The sequence below is a fragment of the Styela clava genome, chromosome 8, assembly GCF_964204865.1.
Source record: "Styela clava chromosome 8, kaStyClav1.hap1.2, whole genome shotgun sequence".
Classification (NCBI taxonomy): Eukaryota; Metazoa; Chordata; class Ascidiacea; order Stolidobranchia; family Styelidae; genus Styela; species Styela clava.
The window spans coordinates 17,552,500-17,572,685 of NC_135257.1; the positions used below are offsets into that span (position 1 = coordinate 17,552,500).

The 20,186-nt window shown below is 34.9% G+C and overlaps 1 protein-coding gene across 1 annotated transcript; it reads right to left on the reverse strand.

Annotated features, from left to right (window-relative positions):
- Positions 1-165: 165 nt before the first annotated feature.
- On the reverse strand, positions 166-19,483 carry LOC120345925 (uncharacterized). The gene is made up of 24 exons (XM_039415524.2): positions 19,377-19,483; positions 18,235-18,417; positions 15,143-15,290; positions 14,739-14,843; positions 14,250-14,392; positions 13,382-13,530; positions 13,108-13,194; positions 12,069-12,116; positions 11,301-11,414; positions 10,147-10,315; positions 9,274-9,455; positions 8,494-8,658; positions 7,822-8,010; positions 7,145-7,258; positions 6,181-6,391; positions 5,528-5,648; positions 5,067-5,170; positions 4,554-4,658; positions 3,628-3,784; positions 3,135-3,236; positions 2,616-2,760; positions 1,632-1,759; positions 1,424-1,491; positions 166-825 (listed from the first exon to the last, which is right to left on the reverse strand). Exons 1-24 carry the CDS (start codon positions 19,471-19,473, stop codon positions 680-682), a joined length of 3,180 nt encoding a protein of 1,059 aa, XP_039271458.2. The 5' UTR covers positions 19,474-19,483; the 3' UTR covers positions 166-679.
- Between the last annotated feature and the right edge of the window lie 703 nt (positions 19,484-20,186).

The following is a 20,186-nucleotide window of genomic DNA, read 5'->3' on the forward strand; positions in this document are numbered from 1 at the left end:
CATAGTTTTCTGAAATTAGGGAGCCTGTTGCTCGGGCAACAGAGAGTTGGATGCGAAAAAAATCCTGTTCTTACAACTTCGAATCCCATCGCTGGTTATATATATATATATATATATATACCATTGATCGTATGCAGTGGATATGAGCGTCTTGGACTCAACACATAATATTACACAAACTGTATTCAAAAGAGCAAATAAAAGGACAGTAAAAAGAATAATTACCACTTTGGTGAGCGTAAAGAAAGAGATGCAAATTTTAGTTTTTTGACAATAAGAAAATAAAAGGGTATTCCCGAAGAATGTGAACCAAGATGGCGGCCTCCGGAACGTAGTATGTGTACCAGGTTAGAGTTAGGCCATAATTTTATTCCAATTTTCCTTATTTTAGTTCTATTACGAGTTCGGGGACTCGTAATTATGGCCTGACCCTAACCTTGTACACATACTACGTTCCGGTGTCCGCCATCTTGGTTCACATACTTCTGAAGTACCAGTAAAAGAGCAAAACGTTGTACCAGTATGTTTTCAATACAATCTGGTACGCAATTATATCGTCAAGAATTAATGTCTATGACCATTCAATACGCACTACTGCAAGTTGAATAATATTCACATGGTCTTAATACCATTAGTACAGCTAACATAGAATGATCTATAGCAGCATTCGTGTAAATCTTCATGAAATGGAATAGGTCTTTTTCTGCTTTTGAAATTTCTTTCGTTTTCTAAAAGGACTTGGAACCGAGACAACGTATCCGTTAGACTTTCGACTTCCATTGCGATTCTCACAACTTGTCTGATTTTCTACTTTCTCTTGCAAATCTGTGAACAAAAGAATTTTCGAATATAATTCCTAAGGATTTTCCCCAAAAAAATCGCTGTTACTACATATTAAATAGTCATAAAATCATCTTAATCATATGAGCTCTCACTCTGTTGCAAAGATAGGCTAGAGAACGATAATGGTCGCTCTAATCTCTTCTATCACTGTTTATTTCACCTTTAGTTTCGGGCTCGTTACCTACTTTTTTGTGTTAAAAATGTTAATATTGATCTTGATCATGTAAAACAGACAACAAATTGTGTTGAAATATGTCACGTGACTCAATTGACATTTTAGTGCCCACCCATAACTTTGCTCAGAAATATTGTCACGTTGATTTCTGAGTGAGCGTGACCTTGTATTGAGCCAATTTGCCTAAAACAATTGAGAATTCGGCGCAATCATTGGATCACAAACCACTAACCAATTATGAGCTTCGTTGAAGGACAACGATGGCCTTACAATGTTAAATAGTTGTAAAACAGTGTACAACGTTGCCTGTGGATTAAAACGTAGGCATAACGTAGTTGTGCTATCTGGTTACTGAGGACTGAAGGTAAATTTTGATATGAATAAGAATGAATGAAACTGAATTACCTTCAACAGTCTTCGTCTCGTTGCAATTCGTTAAGTGGTTGGAGTTTCGAATACTTGTCGAATATTTGCTGGAAATCAAAAATATATAAAATAAATAAGGTGAATCGCACATTTTGACGTATTCGTCGTAGGTACTTCATGATAAGTTTGAAATTTGAAGCTCCCAAACTTTTAACTTTTTATAATACAAATCATTATGCGAGCCTACCTCTTATCTTGCGTCCCGTTTATAACGATTCTTATAGAATTGTCCTTCGTTCTTTCAAATGTTACGTTAGGATGGAAAGAACTCCGCTGAAGTAGTGGATCGGTATCTGCAGTTCCATTTTCAGAATCCTGTTGGAAAATGATTCGATTTACAAAAACTCTAACGATTTTATAAGCTACATTGCAGGCTTAACTCTATCTATCTACGATTTTTGATTACGTAAGCATTTATAATCTCATGCATATATCTATTTATGACGCAGGAATTTTTTACACCATCTTTATTGCCACATTCTGTTTAAAGAGCTGACTTTTTCAGCTGATATTTGATAAGCAGAATAATAAAAAATATATACATTTGATTTCCGCCAGTGAAGTCAAATATGCTGATAAAGTTTAGTTTTGCTGCCCATTCACCCTATACAAGGAGATCAAACTTGATCGAGTGTGCCCAATAAGCTTCAGCTTAAGGTGTCCTACTAGTCTTTTACTGTACATCAGTGGTTCCCAAACTTTTTTCAAGCGATCCAAATTTTGTTAAAATTAATTTTGTAATATCTCAACACGAGGATAAGATCAAATGGGCTACTGAAATGGCATGTAGTGCTTAGTTGACTGCAAAATCAAATTACTAATAACAAAAAAAAAACATTTATTTTCACATAACATTTTTTTCCCTAATATTTATTACATTTTTTTAACATTAATATTTGTATATCATCCGCGACTGTTTAAAATCCTGGCATAGTTTTAACGTTATGATATTTCTCACATATACAATTACTGTTGAGCAACACTTCAACACTAAATACAGAATAAACAATAACATTTACTAGAAAATAAAATCAACTTTTCGTTCGAGAAACAAGCGACCGAAAAGAATTTTTAGCCAACCCAGTTTTTGGTAGCGACCAGGTTGAGAAACACTATTCTACAACAAAATAAACACAATCCACAAGTGTTAATTTTTGGGGAAAGAAAATACCTTTATTGTGTAGGCAGCCTTGGATGTTGCGCGTTTATCTTTCCTTGCATTGATGCAGATTTCACAAATTGCGACTAAACTGGCAATCACCATACCGCCACCAAGAATGCAAAATAGACCAGAAAATCGATGAAGACTGATTGATCTGAATAGCACAACAAAGTTATATATTGAGAATTGATATCAATGCTAATGTTTGATATTACTCTACTCGCCGAGAAAACGGCGTTACAGGGTGTCCATAAGATCCCTTTACAATTTCAATCTTTTTATGAAATCAGTTCTCAAAATCTCCTAACCAGGTTTGTTGTTTTTTATTTAGTAATTGTTTTCAGTATGAATTGTTCAAGTATTTTTACTTTGTTTAATACATCTTTGAGTGCCCAAAATAATAAAGGGTAACGATAAATTCCCGTTGCAATATAAAAAAAATAAGGCTTTATGGACACCCTATAGATATGGATATATACCCTAGATATTGGGAATTAAATTTAAATTGTAATGTTCGATATTACTCACTCAGTTGGTGAGAGGGGGTTCGGTCGAGTGAAACATCCTGAACCCTTCCACCAGCGTGACTTTAAAGTATTGATCACACCTTCGTCTTGTAGTTCAAGAATTCTGAATGCAATATACACGCAATTATGCACAGAACAGTAGTATATATTACAGGCTTATTATAGCCGATGGGGACGGGAAGAGCAGGGATTTCAGGATTTCAATCGGAGAAAAGATTGAGCAATCACAATGTTTAAAATCTTTCAGGGTCTGGCTATGTGCTCTAGGATTCGGTTTTTGTCTTCGACTGGACAGTTAGCTCGCTTACAACTCAATACAATAAAATAATATATTATGTTCCAGCGGCGAAGCCTATACTCCTATTCCAACGTAATGAAATATTATCATATTATGTAGGTCTGATACACGTAACACTATCGATGTCCCAGCAAAAAGAAAATGTTATTATATTGTGAGTCTTGATAACAAATTTTTCAGCTTTCAATTTACTTACGCAAGTGATAGCGGATCTTTTATAGGATCACCCTTCTGCACTCCTATTCCATAACCTTTCTCAAATATGAATTCTTGAATGGATGAAAACGAACACGAGGGATCAGAGTTGATAACGTATTCGATCACAGCTATGTCCCACAAAAATGCGTAACTTCCTTGAAACAATAAAAAATATACATTAGATAACTAATTAAAATTAAATCTTTGCGCATCAGTTAGGTCAGAGTGTTGCGAGGTTGGAGAGCCGCAAAAACTTTTGAGGATGTCTCGCGGGCCGCAGTCTAAGAAAACCCAAAAGTGATCCAAACATCGCGAGTTCACTCACCTTTTAATATATATATTTAAGAATGAGTGATTAGCGTTCTAGTCAGTTTTTAATGAAGATATATAAAGCCTTTAATTATTTTAAAATTGCTTCCCGAGAAATACCGTGGTATTTTCGGTATCTTTTCTCGGGTTTGATTTTGTAATGTCGCTTAAAATTATATTCTTTCGTGACAGATATTACTTGAAAACACACCAGACACTGGGGTTAAACGTTGTTGTGGTAGATTAAATAAGTGTGATTGGTTAGGCAATTAAGACTTCACTAATTAAACTGAAAATTTTTTTGCGCAATCCGGAGTATAATTCTGGACCTGGTGTTATTTGGCCTAACTCGGCAAATACATCAGGAGTCATTAAATAAAGTAATTTAAGTTTACTCAGGAACATTAATCGGTAAGTAACACGTGCTCCTTAACACCAAAAGTTCAAAAAACCCTAGTAACACATACACTTTCATGTGACGGTATTTTACAATCAGAAAATGACAACGCATATTTGAGGGGAATTCTTGCGCGTTCTTTGTAAGGCACATAGATGTGCTACTAAAATAGATGTGCTGTACAACAAATGTTGCTTTTTAAATTCAATATTACAAACCTTTACTTTCCTTCACGCGACGAATTCCATCTTCAACAGCAAAAACTGAGTTAGTTTCATTGACTACATCCCGTACCCTTCGCCATATCGGATTGTCGTCTATACCTGATAATTCAGAATGAAGAGCAGAAATGGAACAATTAGTGCGCATTGTCTAAATTTTTTCAATAAATATACTTTAAATTAGAGGTCGAGAAGCTGTGGGCAACGGCCCAATCGTGGACCACGGAGCATTTTCTAGGGGAACTTCAATAAATTTCAATTATGGCAGTGATACACAAAAAGGTGCTATCGATCCAACATTACATATAAATTTTTGGCAAAATGGTTTTTGTTCATATATCAAACGATTATAAAGTACGTTCATTTCAACTGAAATGTACCTTAATAAGTTTATAACGTGGTTGAATTTAAAATTTTCAACAAAATTGTTGGGACTTGAAACCTTTTCCATTTCATTATTTGGGCCTAATTTAAAAAACTTTGCCGACTACCACTTTAAAATTCACGTACTTCTTGAAACTAAAGAATCGTATATGGAAGAGTCTCGCACTGTTCCGAAATTCATGTCTGTCTGACTGACCAGTTCTAGAAACGATCGTACGTCTGATCCCATCCTAAAAACAAGAGAGCAACATACGAACAAAAAAATAAAAAGTCATAAAAAAGTATTCTCGTGAAATAAAAAAGCAAAAAAAAAAAAAAATGAAAGCCGGGTAATAGCCTTCTACAGCGGCTTCTGTATTCTTGAAGTATTGGAAATTTGTAATCGATTTCTCTAATTACTAATAGTTTCGAGAGAAAAGCTATTCTTTCGAAACAACAACAAGTTAGCAAAACGATCCATTTGAGCACCATTCTGTCCAACAGGACGTTTCGTTATTACACAAATTTTCGACATAAAGCAGTGAAAAATGATTGGTTACACCTTCGAAGCAAAACAATTATGTAAGATATATGCTGACAAACCTTACCTTGTTAATGTAAGGTTAGACGTCAGAGTAGCGAGATAAGATGAAAAAATTATTAAAACGAAAAACCACCAAATTCCTGTCACAATTTGAGATGAAACTGACATATAGTTCATTCCTGGACCTAATAGAATAAAGACAGGATTGTAAATATTGATCCACATTGACACGTCAAAATATAAGGCAAACTGTCACGTTTACACGTTGGATGTAAAGTTTTGAATGGGGACTTGATATCATCATTTGAATAAAAAAAATCTGCTTAATTATTGTATTGTGATAATTTTATACTTCTGCTACATAGTACTTTCACTGAGCTGTTTTACGATTGCATTTACTTAAAATACACAGTGAATCTCGTCGCGGCCGGCACATACTTATATATTTTTTGCCCGTAAAAAATTAGTTAGCAGTCCATCAAATACGAGGAAGATTCTAGTTCAGGGGTGTGCAACATTTTTGTCGTTAGGCAATATAACCAACTTCAGACATCCAGCTGGGCCCCACAAAATTAGTTTTTTCATCTACACAACAAATTAAAAAATTAGCGACAACCAGAGCGCCGCGGGAAAGGCAAGGAAATAGAATGCGGCCATCTTTCTATACATTCTATTTTCTATACATTTCGTGTAGTTAATAATACAGTATTTATTTACCTTGCTGGAGTAGTGTGCTGTACACAGACCAGAAAGTATCTCGTAAAGACACTTGATGAAGACTTCCTTTTCGGTGCTGGCGCGGTTCTGACGATACTCGATTTAAAACAAAAAGCAGAACAGACACACTAAACCAAGCACCTAGAATGCAGTACCATACCAGGCTGTGGAAAGGTCGGAGAAAAGTAAACAGGGATATTTCATTTGTGTCCTGTAAAAATAATTGAAGAAATATTTACACGAATGCGCAATATGAGTAAATAGGTCACCTTCATAAAATAGGATGCCATAATGATGGACTTTGCGATTGCTGTAATGTTTCAGAGACAGTAGAAGAATTTTCTAATGGATTTCTTCGAATATATAAATGAAAGACACATATTTAAGATGAAATGCCGCAATTATGACATTGATTTTCAACTCAGAGCTATCTAAAGCAACCCTAGCATTTTCCCCTCTCTTCTTGATTCTATGAAGTCCTCCAAGAGATTACTATAATTATAGGCATATAAAAAGTTTGGTTTAATTGTCTGGCGCAAAAGACTTGAATCGTTAAAAGCGTCATATATATACTTTCATACTACACACACACACACATGGCGAGTATGAATGCTTATAAAACTGAGTTCGACTGAATTGTGTATATTTTCGAAGATTTAGAAATCAAAATTTATTGAGCAAGAGCAATAAACTTTAGTCTTGAAGGAAGTTAATGTTGTATTTGAAGATTACCCGTTAAAATATTAGACCCGAGAAGATAATTTGTATATTTATCTGTCGAATTTTCAAATGTGAACGCAATCGCAGCCTAAGTTAGAAACCGTATGGAATTATATTGCTCAAAATTCACGTAGAATACTCGTGAAAACGCCCCTTCGCGTGACTTATCTGGTATAGTGAATTGCATTAAGTGACTTTGTAAAACATATTTATATATAGATATAGTAAGATACTATGCAAATACCTCCCGTTTCGTCATTAAAACACCCAAGCCAAAGTCCATATAACGAGCCGTAAAATCGATGTACTGCTCCATGCGAGGTGTCATCGTCATAGCCGAAATAGCAAGATCAGCTTTCTAAAATTAAAAATGAAGGCTGAATAAATGTTTTATGCCAGGACCAATAGCCAAAACGCCGAAATCAATATGAATTTGGAAAGCACAAATGGCTGATTCCGGTCGCCAATGGCATCAGCTTAGCCGATTCGGTTTCAAATTCGTTGAGTTGCATTGGATCAATTCCTAAAACCCCGCATAAACTAATTAGACTAATCAATGACCCGGCGTTAAACTACTGTATGATTAAAAGCCTGTTTAAGGAAAAGGTATATACATTTTTGCGTACCCTGCTGATATAAGTCATGTCAAGAATATTTTTTTGAAACAAGAAAAAATATCACTCGAGCACAAATTACTAGAAAATGATAATTAGACAGTTTTACTGGACAAGGGTAGTCGCGGGGAGCCAAAGCTGTTTATCGATCAGCGACACCCAGGGTTCAATATCTAATTCAAAAGTTTCGAATTCTAGAGTTTTGAAACTACTGATAGTGACTATGAGTATTGTATGAATTATCTAATTAACACCACCGTCGATTAACTTCTGCTAACTCACGCTTAAACCTACGCTTATACTGTACCTTTGAAACTAATTCACCAACTAATCCATTCCACGAATTGTTTACAATTGAGCCGTACTTTCTATCAGGAACTTCGTACATTTTATATTTGAATCCGATTTTGTTTGCGAGGGCATCCAACACACTGACGGAAAATCCATAAAACTCAACAGATTTTTGACCGCGTTTTGCCATAACAAACGGTGGGTCCTGTAAAAATGAAATATCGTCCTGAAATTCAACGGGTTTAGAAATGCAAATGGCCGAATTCGGTGTGATAACACTGGGTGAAATGAAAAGCGAAATAAATACCGGAAAGTCATGCGCTGTTACAAAGCGCCTAGCACTTTTCATCCCAGATTGAATTGTGTTAGCCATCTATAACAATATTCTTGGAGTTAGAAAAATATACGACTACAGACGCTACAGTATTTTTGTTTTGTCAGATTGTTTTAGAAATCATATATACGGTATATGCTTTGTTCCCTGAACAAAACAAAATGATATTCCTGAAATATGATCTAAATTTAACACAGCCTTTTTTATTTAGTTTAGCCAAAAATTATATATTTATCGAAACAATGCACAGTGCGATAAACTTGTAAATTCCTCAACATTTCCAGTGTGCCATAGTGGGAGATCTCATCGGCGAAAATATGGGAAAACACGCGAAAGCATAATACAAAATCTAACCTCGATTGTAGCCACACGAAGCGTCCTCCCAGAAAGAATTTGATAAGGGTCATATTGCAGTGTTGCGGTAATGTTTATACTTTGTAATGACGGTTGAAATTCCGATTCGTCTTCCCAAACTTTAGCATTCTCAGCTATTGCATCGATCAAACTTTTGATTTCAAACTATTCAGTGAACAAAGGGTTAAAATATTACTATTGTTAGTTGAAGTAAACTGACGTTGACGGGATGGAAAATTATATATAACTATATCATATATATATATATATATATATCATAAACAGTGGCACGAACCCTTTTTCGGAATATTGTGATATTCACCGAAACATTTTTTTTTGTCGTCAGACGACGGGACAAATGCGTAACGTGCACCTCAGCTTGCGACTCGCGCTATATTTGGCTTTACGAAAGTTAGGTATTAGATTTATTCAAAGCGGGTCATGTTAACGTAGTGGGGTAAATCCATTTTCTGAAATCGGGTAACATGTTGTTAGCGAGTTCGATACAAATAAGAACCCGTTCCAAATATTTTGAATCACATCACTTCTTACAAATAATCGGACAAATCTGTAACCCACTTTGGTATATGGCCCTACTGCTCCTAATAAAAAAAAACGTACTCTTGTGTTACGCCGAGATGATTATAAATAAATGGGATGCAAAATTATCGCGCCAGGAAAGACTAAGTTGGCGAGGAAAAGAATTTTAAGTCGGGTGATTTGTATTTTCTGAAATTAGATATCCAACCAAATGCTAGCGCATGTGACTGGCCTACAAACCTGCCCTCTTGAAGATAATCCACGTAGTTCCAATTCACTTTCTTTATCTTGAAATATTTCATTCTTTGATATTTTTGACGAACGTAACACGTCTGTGTTCAGGTACGTCACGTCGCCATCTTCACTGGAGTCATAACTACGGTTGCCAGATATCACAGTGCGATTATCGAGTTTATTGATCACTTGAAAAAAGAAAGAAGTGTTTAATTATTTTTTTACAGTGATTTGAATGCTCGGTTATATAGACCTGTACAAACCAATACTGCCTCATGAATGTGAAAATGCAAAACTCAGAAACTTCTTATTTCTATTTATGTAATAATAATAAACTTGAATGTATTAAAATATTCGATTCATGTCAGGCAATTCTCGTTTCAATAATAATGTTATGACAGTTTGATTCACACTATTTCAACAAACCTCATTATCGCCGTTCCACTAGAGCTAGAAATACTTTTACACTATTTAATACCATTGAAAACACTATTAATTCCTATTAACATAACATTATGAATGCAGAAAGTACTTCGAGGTATTTGCACAATTAGGAATTTACTATACATAAATAGGACCTCCAGAAGTATGCGCACCAAGATGGCGCACAACCTGGACATAGTATGTGTGTACCGGGTAGGATTCAGGTTGTGCGACATCTTGGTGCGCATACTTCTGGAGCACCCATAAATATATAATAAATTTAATTACAGTCAAAAATTCGAATCATGGCAGGCCACCCTCGTCTCAATAAAATATCTATCGTTACTGACTAAAAGTTGGATTATTTCGACGACGAGCCTCGTCATCACATCGTCACAAAATCTGGAAATTCATTTGAAATATAGTATAATTGGCTTTGAGAACACTCTCACAAACCTCCAAGCTCTTTACGAATAGCATCCACGAATTCATTCGCTTGCATTTCAGGGTAAAACTGTCCTTCTGAGCAAGTCATGTTGGCGTCTGTCATGAGAACTGGTGGTACAATGTTGAGAATAACTTTCGATACAGCACTCAATGTATATTTGAACTGATCTTTCAAATACTGAATACAAAAAACGTTGCAAAAAATTAGTGTGTAGTTTATATTATAGGTCATGTAATTACTTTTTCCGGATGGGTAGGAATATTCTCAAACCATAAGCTGGACTTAGTCACCTCTTCGTACTTGAAATACAAAACACCACCGGGTTCAGCATTGGAAATACAGAAACATTGCTAAATATGCTTTTGGCAAAATAAAAAGCCTCGCAGGTTTTGAGGAATATCTAAGGATCTTTATTACCCTATATGCGCCCAATCGATAGTAAAAGGCGCTCTAAATCACACGGATCTGAATCATGGCTTGCTATTATTGGGTGATATCGCACAGGGGGAATCAGTATGCATATATATATGTATGTTGTTATGGTACTAAGTGCCCAAACATGATTACCAATTCCAAAGAATTTGAAACTAGTGTACTTATGCCAGTGAAAAATTAGATTTATAGGCTTTATTATCACAAAATTGATATATTGAAAGAAAGTTAATTGAGTGAAAATGACAAGCTCAAAATTATACCGAAGCCAGTTGTCGATATGTAACCCTAGATATTCGATGAACCGATCAGTTTTTCCTTGATCAATTCCAAAGAAATTTAGGTACTCCTGTATAGTGTGTGTACCAGATTAGGGTTCTCCCATAATTTTATTCCGATTTTCCCTATTTCAGTTCTATTACGAGTTCGGGGACTGTCTGTGTTATCCAAGTGAATATACTCCCTGTCCATAGGCTTCCGTCCCTTTACACAACTTGATCTACAGCTGTCGGAAAAAAATTAGTTAGTTACCTCCATATTGGTACACAAACTTCTAGAGCGCCGAATTTGAAACTTATTCTCGCCAGGGAAACATGAAATTATTATCAAACGAGCGAGTTAATTGAGAGCAAATGACGAATCTAAGATCACTTTCACATACTATAGAGTCGATATAACACGCGACAAGCTCTAAAAAAGTTTTTTCAGATCTGCAGGTATTAAACATTACCTTCAGGTTTTCATTGTAAGTCAATGATTGTCGAGATGATTGTTTTTCTCTTTTAGTTATAATCGTGAATTCTCTGCTGTACAAGACCCCATTCAAGAAATTCTTTTTCCAGCCCTAAATAAAGGAAATTCAGGCAATAAGACTATTTGTGGAAGCTTACATGCCTGTACACGCCCTTTCAAAAATATCTATATAATATAATTGGAATATAAATAATTTAAATGTGTAAACCGACTTACTGTTGAACGAGGAATTGTGTGAGAATTTCATTTTAACAAATTTTGAAACGCACAATAAAAAATAAATCACCATAAAATTAGTAGTATGAAAATATAATTACTTACTAGCCTCACAAAAATAATTCATGTATTTTATTAAAATTATTCATACAGTCGTCATATGATGTTTCTTCGAAGCAATGTAGAAATTCGCCCTCAAATTGGGCAAACATCGAACCAATTAGTTTACTGAATATTTGGTACTCCCGTATAGCGTGTGTATCAGTTAAGGGTTAGGCCATAATTTTATTCCGATTTTCCTTATTTTAGTTCTATTACGAGTTCGGGGACTGTCTGTGTTAGTCAAGTGAATAAACCCCCTGCCCATAGGCTTCAGTCTTTTTACACAACTTAATATAAAGTAAGCGAACAAAATTAGTTACCTCCATATTGGTACACACACTCCTGGGGAGCCGAATATTCATTCATTATCAATGAAAGCCAATAGATTTGAATTCTAAGAAATATAATAAATTAGGTTTATACTTACAACGTCTACAATGTAGAAATGGACACGTTTGTTGTGAAAGAAAGGAAGCTGTTTAGTAAAAAAAAATGAAAAAGTCAAAGAAGCAGGTCAGGGAAATATAAGAAATATTAAAATGTCATATTGAAATTTCCAAGAATGATTACAATTTAGTCTAGATTTTATAACTAAAAACTTTACAACTTCAATTTAAAAAAATTCCAAGCATTAATTTTTTTCTGATGTGAACATACTTAGTGCGTTAGAAAATTCTAATAATTGAAGTGACTCAAATTTTTATCGAAAAAATTGTTAACGTCAGTCACTAGGTAGTGTCTTTTTTTGGCCTGTTTCTATATCGACGTGAATCTAACTCGATAAGGGTCGTAGAATACATTAAACTTCAATTTTTCTCTTCGATAATAAGATTTTAAACTGAACTGATGAACCCTCCATAAAATCGAAATCAAACATTTAACCACACGTTGGTTTTAGAAAAGCATTAAGAAACCTTAATGGCTGATGACGTTATAGAATAATTCGATATGCAAATTTTGTTAACGTTTTTGAGTTTTTAAAATGGACTCAGCCCCCAGGCCGATTTGACAAATCGTTGCTAAACTTGAATTGAGTAAAATAATTTATACATGGTTCCAATATAAAGAATAGGTTTCAGAGGTTGAATGAGATTATTGCAATCCATTATTTTCGCAAGCTGTGTGTAGTATTACAGTATATGGTGTTTTCAACAATTTTGTTTTTTTGCGCCAGACAAATTTAAAACCAACTTTTGACATGCATATATATAGTATTCTCCTATACCAGACTTTACAAAATCATGTAGTAACTGGGAGATGCCTAAAATAGCTTTGAAATAAAAATAAAAAAAAATAAATGAATGACTATGATCATAATGTATTTGGAGAGGCAAAATATTCCCAAATCATGGGTTCTGCTTAGTCTTTTACGTGTTTTAACGTAGATTTATTTTATATTGAAGTTAATGAATATGTATGAATTGCAGCCTTATCTTTCATTCTGCATATATATTTGACATTCTTACCAGGTCGATGATAATTCTTTTTGTGGTTCGTTCACTACAGAATATGGCAAATACCACTTTGTTGTTGCAGTTTTGAGAGTCAGGACACTAAAAATATAAATATCCAACTGTAAAAATAAAGCATTGGGTGTAAGGAATTGAATAGTAAAAGTGCGCGTTCAAGTCTTTTTAATGAAACGTTAAATTGTCTGTATTAGTGAATGTATTTTTAATGTCAAACATTCGGAGGTTCTCTCAGTCTTAGGTAAACCTGTTAAATTACATATAAACTTACGTTCACTTGCCGTAGAATATCATTTATTAAATTCTTTGATAACTTTACAAAAAATTGACCATTCAGTGGATTCATGGGAAGTTTCTGTACAATCACACTTTTCATTCTGCTTCCGAGATGTTCCAGGACATTTTGTAAACTGGAGAAATCTGTTAGAATAACAACATAAATTGTATTTGGTTGTTGTATACTCAAATTTAACTAATCACATTAATATACATGATCACAACTTTAGTCTTTCTGGCCCAGCACAACACCTATCATGAAATTGTCAATTTTCCGGCGAAAAGGTCGCTTTTCTAGACCCAAATTTTTGGACTGATTTTGAGGGGGTTGTCTTATTAGACGAGTATGATAATTTTCATTTTTTTTGGTGTCGCCTTATTATGTATTGAGTAATGTTCTTTTATGGTGGACGCAATCGCGAATTGAACAAAAATAGATTAAAATTTAAAGAAAGTTTGAATTCCCGTAGTTATTATGGATTGAATATTACGCTACAAGAAAACGTCATTATAGGCTATTTTAACCAATGCGCAAACGTGGCGACCGCTCGAAAGGCATTGCATGGTAATTTGAGTTTCCGATGTTGATGCGATTTTACTATCCCGACTTATTGGCAGGTTACATGCGAAAACCCATTTTTTCAGGCTTAAAAACGGGCCTCGTCTTATTTACCGGGTAGACTTATGGGAAATACGGTAGATTGCAAATCCGAGATTATACGAACTAATAATTTAACATCGTTAACGACATGAAAATAAATCTCAATCTCCACAATTACAATGCTTATATCATATGCACAGTTAACTTTAATATTATTGCGACGAAATAAAATGCTACAAATCTCTTGCTATATTGTACTCACCAAAACTGTAGTCATACAGGCATATCAACCGACTCCATTGAAAACTCGCAAAAAATTTACCAACTACCAATTGATCTTCTGTTTCCCAAAATATTTTTTGTTCTGTATAAGAATCTGTACTAGAGTCCGAATTCGTGATGAAACTGAACGATAATAGAAACCAATAATATTGCTGTGAAGTTTGTTGGAAGTACTGCTTTCAAAATATTGCGCTTATTAAAAATATCAATTAATGCAGCTTAAATTAACCAAAAATGAATATTGTATTCACCAATAGAGCAGTGGCTTTCTAACTTTTAAGCCGCGCCCCCGTTTTAGAATTTGTCAAGTCTCGCGTCCCACCTTAAAAATAACTAGCTTACAATAAGCTACAAATAACAGATAGTAAGACGGAAGTATTTTTTATTCGAAAAACACGTTGAAAATACGTGGATGGAACATTTTTGTTTGAATAAAACTTAAAAGAAGTAAATTAAACTAGTTTTCTACCCCGGTATCCGTCTCTTCTTTCTTGGCATCGCAAAGGGTTGTATCGGTGCTTCAATAAAATATGGGTTGCCAATGTTATCGGAATACTTCATTTGGTTCTGGTTCCTGCAATAACATGCATTCAATTAAAATAGCTATGGATGTTGTAATACTTAGGCACAAAAATTAATGTTAGTTATAGGTAAGTTTATTTTTCCAGTCTGCAAAATAAACAACGTTAAACCAGTGAAGTATACTTATCAGCGTTGAAACAAATTTACTCGTCCTCACGATGGCGAGAACATCTGTGAATCTTAAAAACTAGGCAAGTATTTTAAGGTTAAATCTGTGTGCGGAAAACCTGAGTTTTTCAAAATGGATTCAAACAGTATTTCGATATAATGGTCATACGTTCATTTTCTTACTTGTTTCTACATTGACGTCCCGGTACTGTTGCAATCCATAGAACTGGCAGCCGTAATGCGCTTGCCAGAAAAGAAACGCCAGATCCATCGACATTGCAATTCGTCAGATATAACACAAAGGCTGGTGATGACGTCAACATTCCACAAACTAAACAAATTTTAAGTTGAAGGAAATGATAGAAATAAGAAATAAATAAGAGCAGTGGTGGGACGTTTTGAAACAGGTTCCCTCTCTCAAACTACTCGCAATTCTCCCTACACATTGGAATGATGGTTCTCAAACGGTAGGGAGCGCCCCACGATGGTAGCGTAGACAATTTTTGAGGGAGCGTTAAGACAACTTAACGCATTAATACTGAGTTTCAAGCTCGACGACGAGACAGCAAGATTATGCGTTTCACTACTTATTTTAAAGTTATAAAGCAAATTGTGTAAAGTGGATTGAGCCTTGCCGAGCAGGATAGTCCTGGTGACTGAAAGGTCGTGTAGGATATTGAAGTGCAGGAAACTTTGAAAACGTAACCAGCCTGCTCTCAGAATTATGCAAACGTTCTAACTTTGAAAGAAATATAAAGCAGCACTACTCTAGCGACACAAATTAATGGCTCAAGAGCTCTCGTCATATCAAATATTTGGGAATTTTTATAAATATCATATCAAAAATAAATTATATCATGCACAATACTCTTTCTTCATATTTTGGAAATTCCCAGGAGTCCGAAAAAAAAACTTTTTGTTTTAAATAATCCTGGTATACGTCGATAATGCGTAGTCTGTGCATATTTTTAACCGCAGAAATGGGAAATTTCGAGTTTATAATTCCAATTAATAATTGTTCTTGTATATGTATATGAATATCACTCCATGGGAATATGGACAGGAAATATCGACTGTCATCTCTCGACGCAACGCAACGGAATGACGCACATACAACAGGGCTTTGTCTCAAGAATTATGTAAAAGAAAACGGTACAAGATAAGGCAATCAAGAATAAGCGAGCGAACCCTTTTAACCTGCACGACCTAACCGGAGTTTTTCACTAATCCGGAGCAGATGAGGAGAGAAGGCTAAACGTAGATAAAACTGGCGTAAAAAGTATTCAAATATACAGAGGCGGTGGTCTTATTAGCTATTGCGGGTCCCTACTCGAATTGAATTGCGTGATGCCTACTCTGACTATAGGGTTAAAAATAAGGACTCAAAATTAAGATAAGTCTTCCAATTTTATTTAAGTACAAAATCACGATTGAGGTGATTTTTTTGTGGCGAGCGGGTGGCGAATTCATACAGTAGCCTATATATATCGTCAAAATTATTACAAGGCTATAATTTAGATTGGGCTAATTAAATAATCTACTGCTAAAACTGGCGCGGGATCTAATGCGGCCGGAAAAAGTGCGGAGGTCTGTAGTCTGCCCTGCTGATATGCGTATGCGAAAAATATAGATTTGAAACAGAATTGTACGAGTTAGCGTTCGATGTCATGTGCATAAAATTCGAATCGCAATTGCGCAATCATTACAAAATCTAAAAAATAAACAGCGTATAGTATAATAGGGTGACGGCAATATCAAAACCCAAGTAGTATATGGTACGTATTCTAATAAGAACATAACTTTTGTGCAAAGCGTCATAGATTACTATAGAACTATAGGTGTTAAATACCTTTTCTTCAATTTCGTTTGAGTAATTAATAAATTTATGGGTTTTATTTTTGGGTCAGCACGTAAAAATAGACAGATCATAAGCGATATATATATATATACCTGCATATAGCTATTAAAATGAAGACAAGTGGAAAGCGCCATGAAAGTTTTTTGAATTTTTAAAACTACGTCGCAACAATAAACGACAAAATTCGTTTTCATTTTGCGTTTTCGTTGCAGCATTCCTACTCTTTCACTGAAGCATAAAAAATCAATAAAAAGTATGAGCGGATCCAATTAGATGGCAATTTGACAGAAGCGGTTTAAGTCGGGTATCGAGCTTTTAGCCATTAAGATTTTTTGTGTCTGAATCCCAGTCCTTGTTATCAGATCCTGCGAATGATAAATGCCTCTAAAAACATGTTGATCTTTGGGAAACATTCTTTTTCAATCGTGATTCGACCGCGCTAATTAGGAATTCAGTCGTAATCTCCAATGCTTACAATCATTTTCGTTTTAAAACCCGCTGAGGAGAAAGTTACCTTTCTATTATTGGCATGCTGCTAAAGTTTCCCAGAAGATAAAATTGTAAACATTTTAAAATAGAAAAAAAAACAGTGACAAAAAATCGAAACTACCCTAAATTTGAACGAAATTTTCTGTGCTTGGTCTAATTTTAGAAAAAAAGGCGCTCGTTTTTATGCCGCGCCTAAAAAGTAATTGTTTGTGACAAATAAATAGTTTAGTTTACAATTAGATTAAACTCGAATTATTTTTCGTTTCAATAATTTATAAGAATCTGGCATTTACTTTATGAATGAAATTCTAAAATTGACCAATTTTTTCTGCATACTGTAAACGGGTACGGTAAACGAATTATGTGTACCAGGTTAGGGTTAGGCCATGATTTTACACAAAACCAAGGGAGCAATGCCGAAATATTTGGACACAAAGTCTTTAACAGTAGGTCTTTAACAATTATGTGTACCAGGTTAGGGTTAGGCCATGATTTTACACAAAACCAAGGGAGCAATGCCGAAATATTTGGACACAAAGTCTTTAACAGTAGGCTACCTACCTGTAGTCTGACCACCGGATTGCTGAAGTGCGATCGCGGAACCGCTACAGGCTACACACTGAGAAATTGTGATAACGAACGTTACCACACAACACTCCAAAGAGTAAAAACAATTTTATAGAACCCACGGAAGTTATTTAAATGAATAAAATAGATTTCTAGCGACAACAACAATATTTAACCACTAAAAATTTCAAAGAAATCGGTCCAATAATTATGGGGAAGAGCCATTTTTCACAATAACAACAAGAAAAATGCCACGAGTACTAACAACAACACAAATTTGATTCATTGGGCACACATGGTCATCAACGATTAGCCATACGTGAATTACAAAAATTCTTGAATAAAATTAAAACGACAATACCTTTCATCAATACATCGGACGGTTCAGTCGGATCTATGACGCTGAAGCCACCATCCACGACTCGCAAAACTGACGGGAAGTTGGTGACATTATCGTTTGGAAAAATACTTTGATTTTCTTGCCAGACTTCGCTCAACGCAACTTTCACAAATTCTGGAGACACACGGTTGTCTGATAAAATGCCTAAAAATCAAAGAAAACCAAAAAATATTCAGGGTTTGTATTATGAGTTTTAACTTTAACTAGAGAAATACATTATTTATGAAAGCGGAATATCCGTCAATGTGGCAAAATAATTATGTTTCAAAATTTAACATGGTTCTTCAATAAAAAATCATTGAAACAACACATGCTAATATGATTGTGAGATGAGCTATCAACGTGTGGTGTAGTCGTGTGAACATTTTAAGTCAATTATCTTGGATTCAACTCCATTTTGTTACGATAACATCAACCACCGCACTCATGATATATCAATTAAACTGGCTCGTTAAGTCCAGGGTTTTCCAGACTTTCTGCTCATCGGTATTCTTTTGGACAATTCAACATTCGCTCATGTAACACCAAAATTGTACTGCGTCCTGTGATTGGACAAAATAAGTCACGTGATCTGCGAAATTAGACTTGTAGTTGTAGTTACAGCTTCTACTTTGATGACAATGTGACGAGGAGTTCTTTTAACTAAGGTTTTAAATTATCAACAGCAGGAGAAGAAAAATATTTTGGGGCAAATTAGAAGTTAAGGAATGAATACTCTTATACTACATCTAATGTACCCCTTCAAAAGTCGAAATGTACCCTCGCGGGTACATGCGCCCCAGTTTGGGAACTTCTGTTTTAAATCGAACCGATACGCGTATGCTATTAATAATCGCGCTTCCATACATCATATTTTGGGGTCCTTGCGCTCAGCATTTTTAGAAGTTCAAAATCAGGTTTCATTCATGTTTTCTTAATAGATATATAATGTTCAATTCCCAATTGGGATAAACTATAGTTCGCATTTTGTGGGCAAAGCTTTAATGGAAAAGACTTTTTTATGTCGTGGTAATTGAGGTGTTCGTGTATCATGTCATTCATAAAAACTCCCCTGGGAAGGTGGTGCCAGATTTTTAAATGTTATGTATGACAAGGCAACTTACCAAACGATGCATATCGATCATCCTCTTGTCCGTTACCGATTCTGATCAAAACATTCAGGCAGCAAAATAACACAGCATAAAAGAGTGAACGCGACATCGAGTAGGCTTCCAAAAATACCTATCAATTCTATGAATAAAATGCAGTTGTTTAGTCAACAATTCAGTTCAATTCGTTTATTACTTCAGGCGATTAAGGCCCATATCAAAATAAATGAATAAATACAAATATAACTGGGCACAGTAAAAATGAATCTTGCTAGCACGCTACAATGGAAGAGTGTTTCCAAAAAATAAACAAAAAACAGCAAAATTGTTGATTAAATATATATCGGTCATGTGGGAATTAAAAAAAAAACTATCCTCAAACATAAATAGAAAATAAAATCAATCACAATGTTCCAAACATTCTAGTAAACTTGGAAGCGAATTGTTCATTATTTTTGTCCTTTCTAAAAATAATATATTATATACAAACTAAAGTCCTAAATTAGTGTTTGTCACTTTGCGGCCAATTTTCTCCCGATACGAACAAGCAACAACTGGTGGGCGATGGCTTAAATGATCGGCCAACGTGAGCAAAAATTGGGATGAACGTCGACTTCTTTTTTGGCTGTAAACTCGCTTGAAATGGGGAAACATATAAGAGCGATTAGGTTTTTGCGTCTTCTTGGCGATGTTACCGGGGACAAAGAACCCAATCTGATAAACGCATTCACAGAGACTAATCAAACACACAGAAGAGAAATTAAAAACTTTGAGGCCATAAACTTTCATTTTATCAGTCCCACATGGTTATGGTTTGGCGCTAAG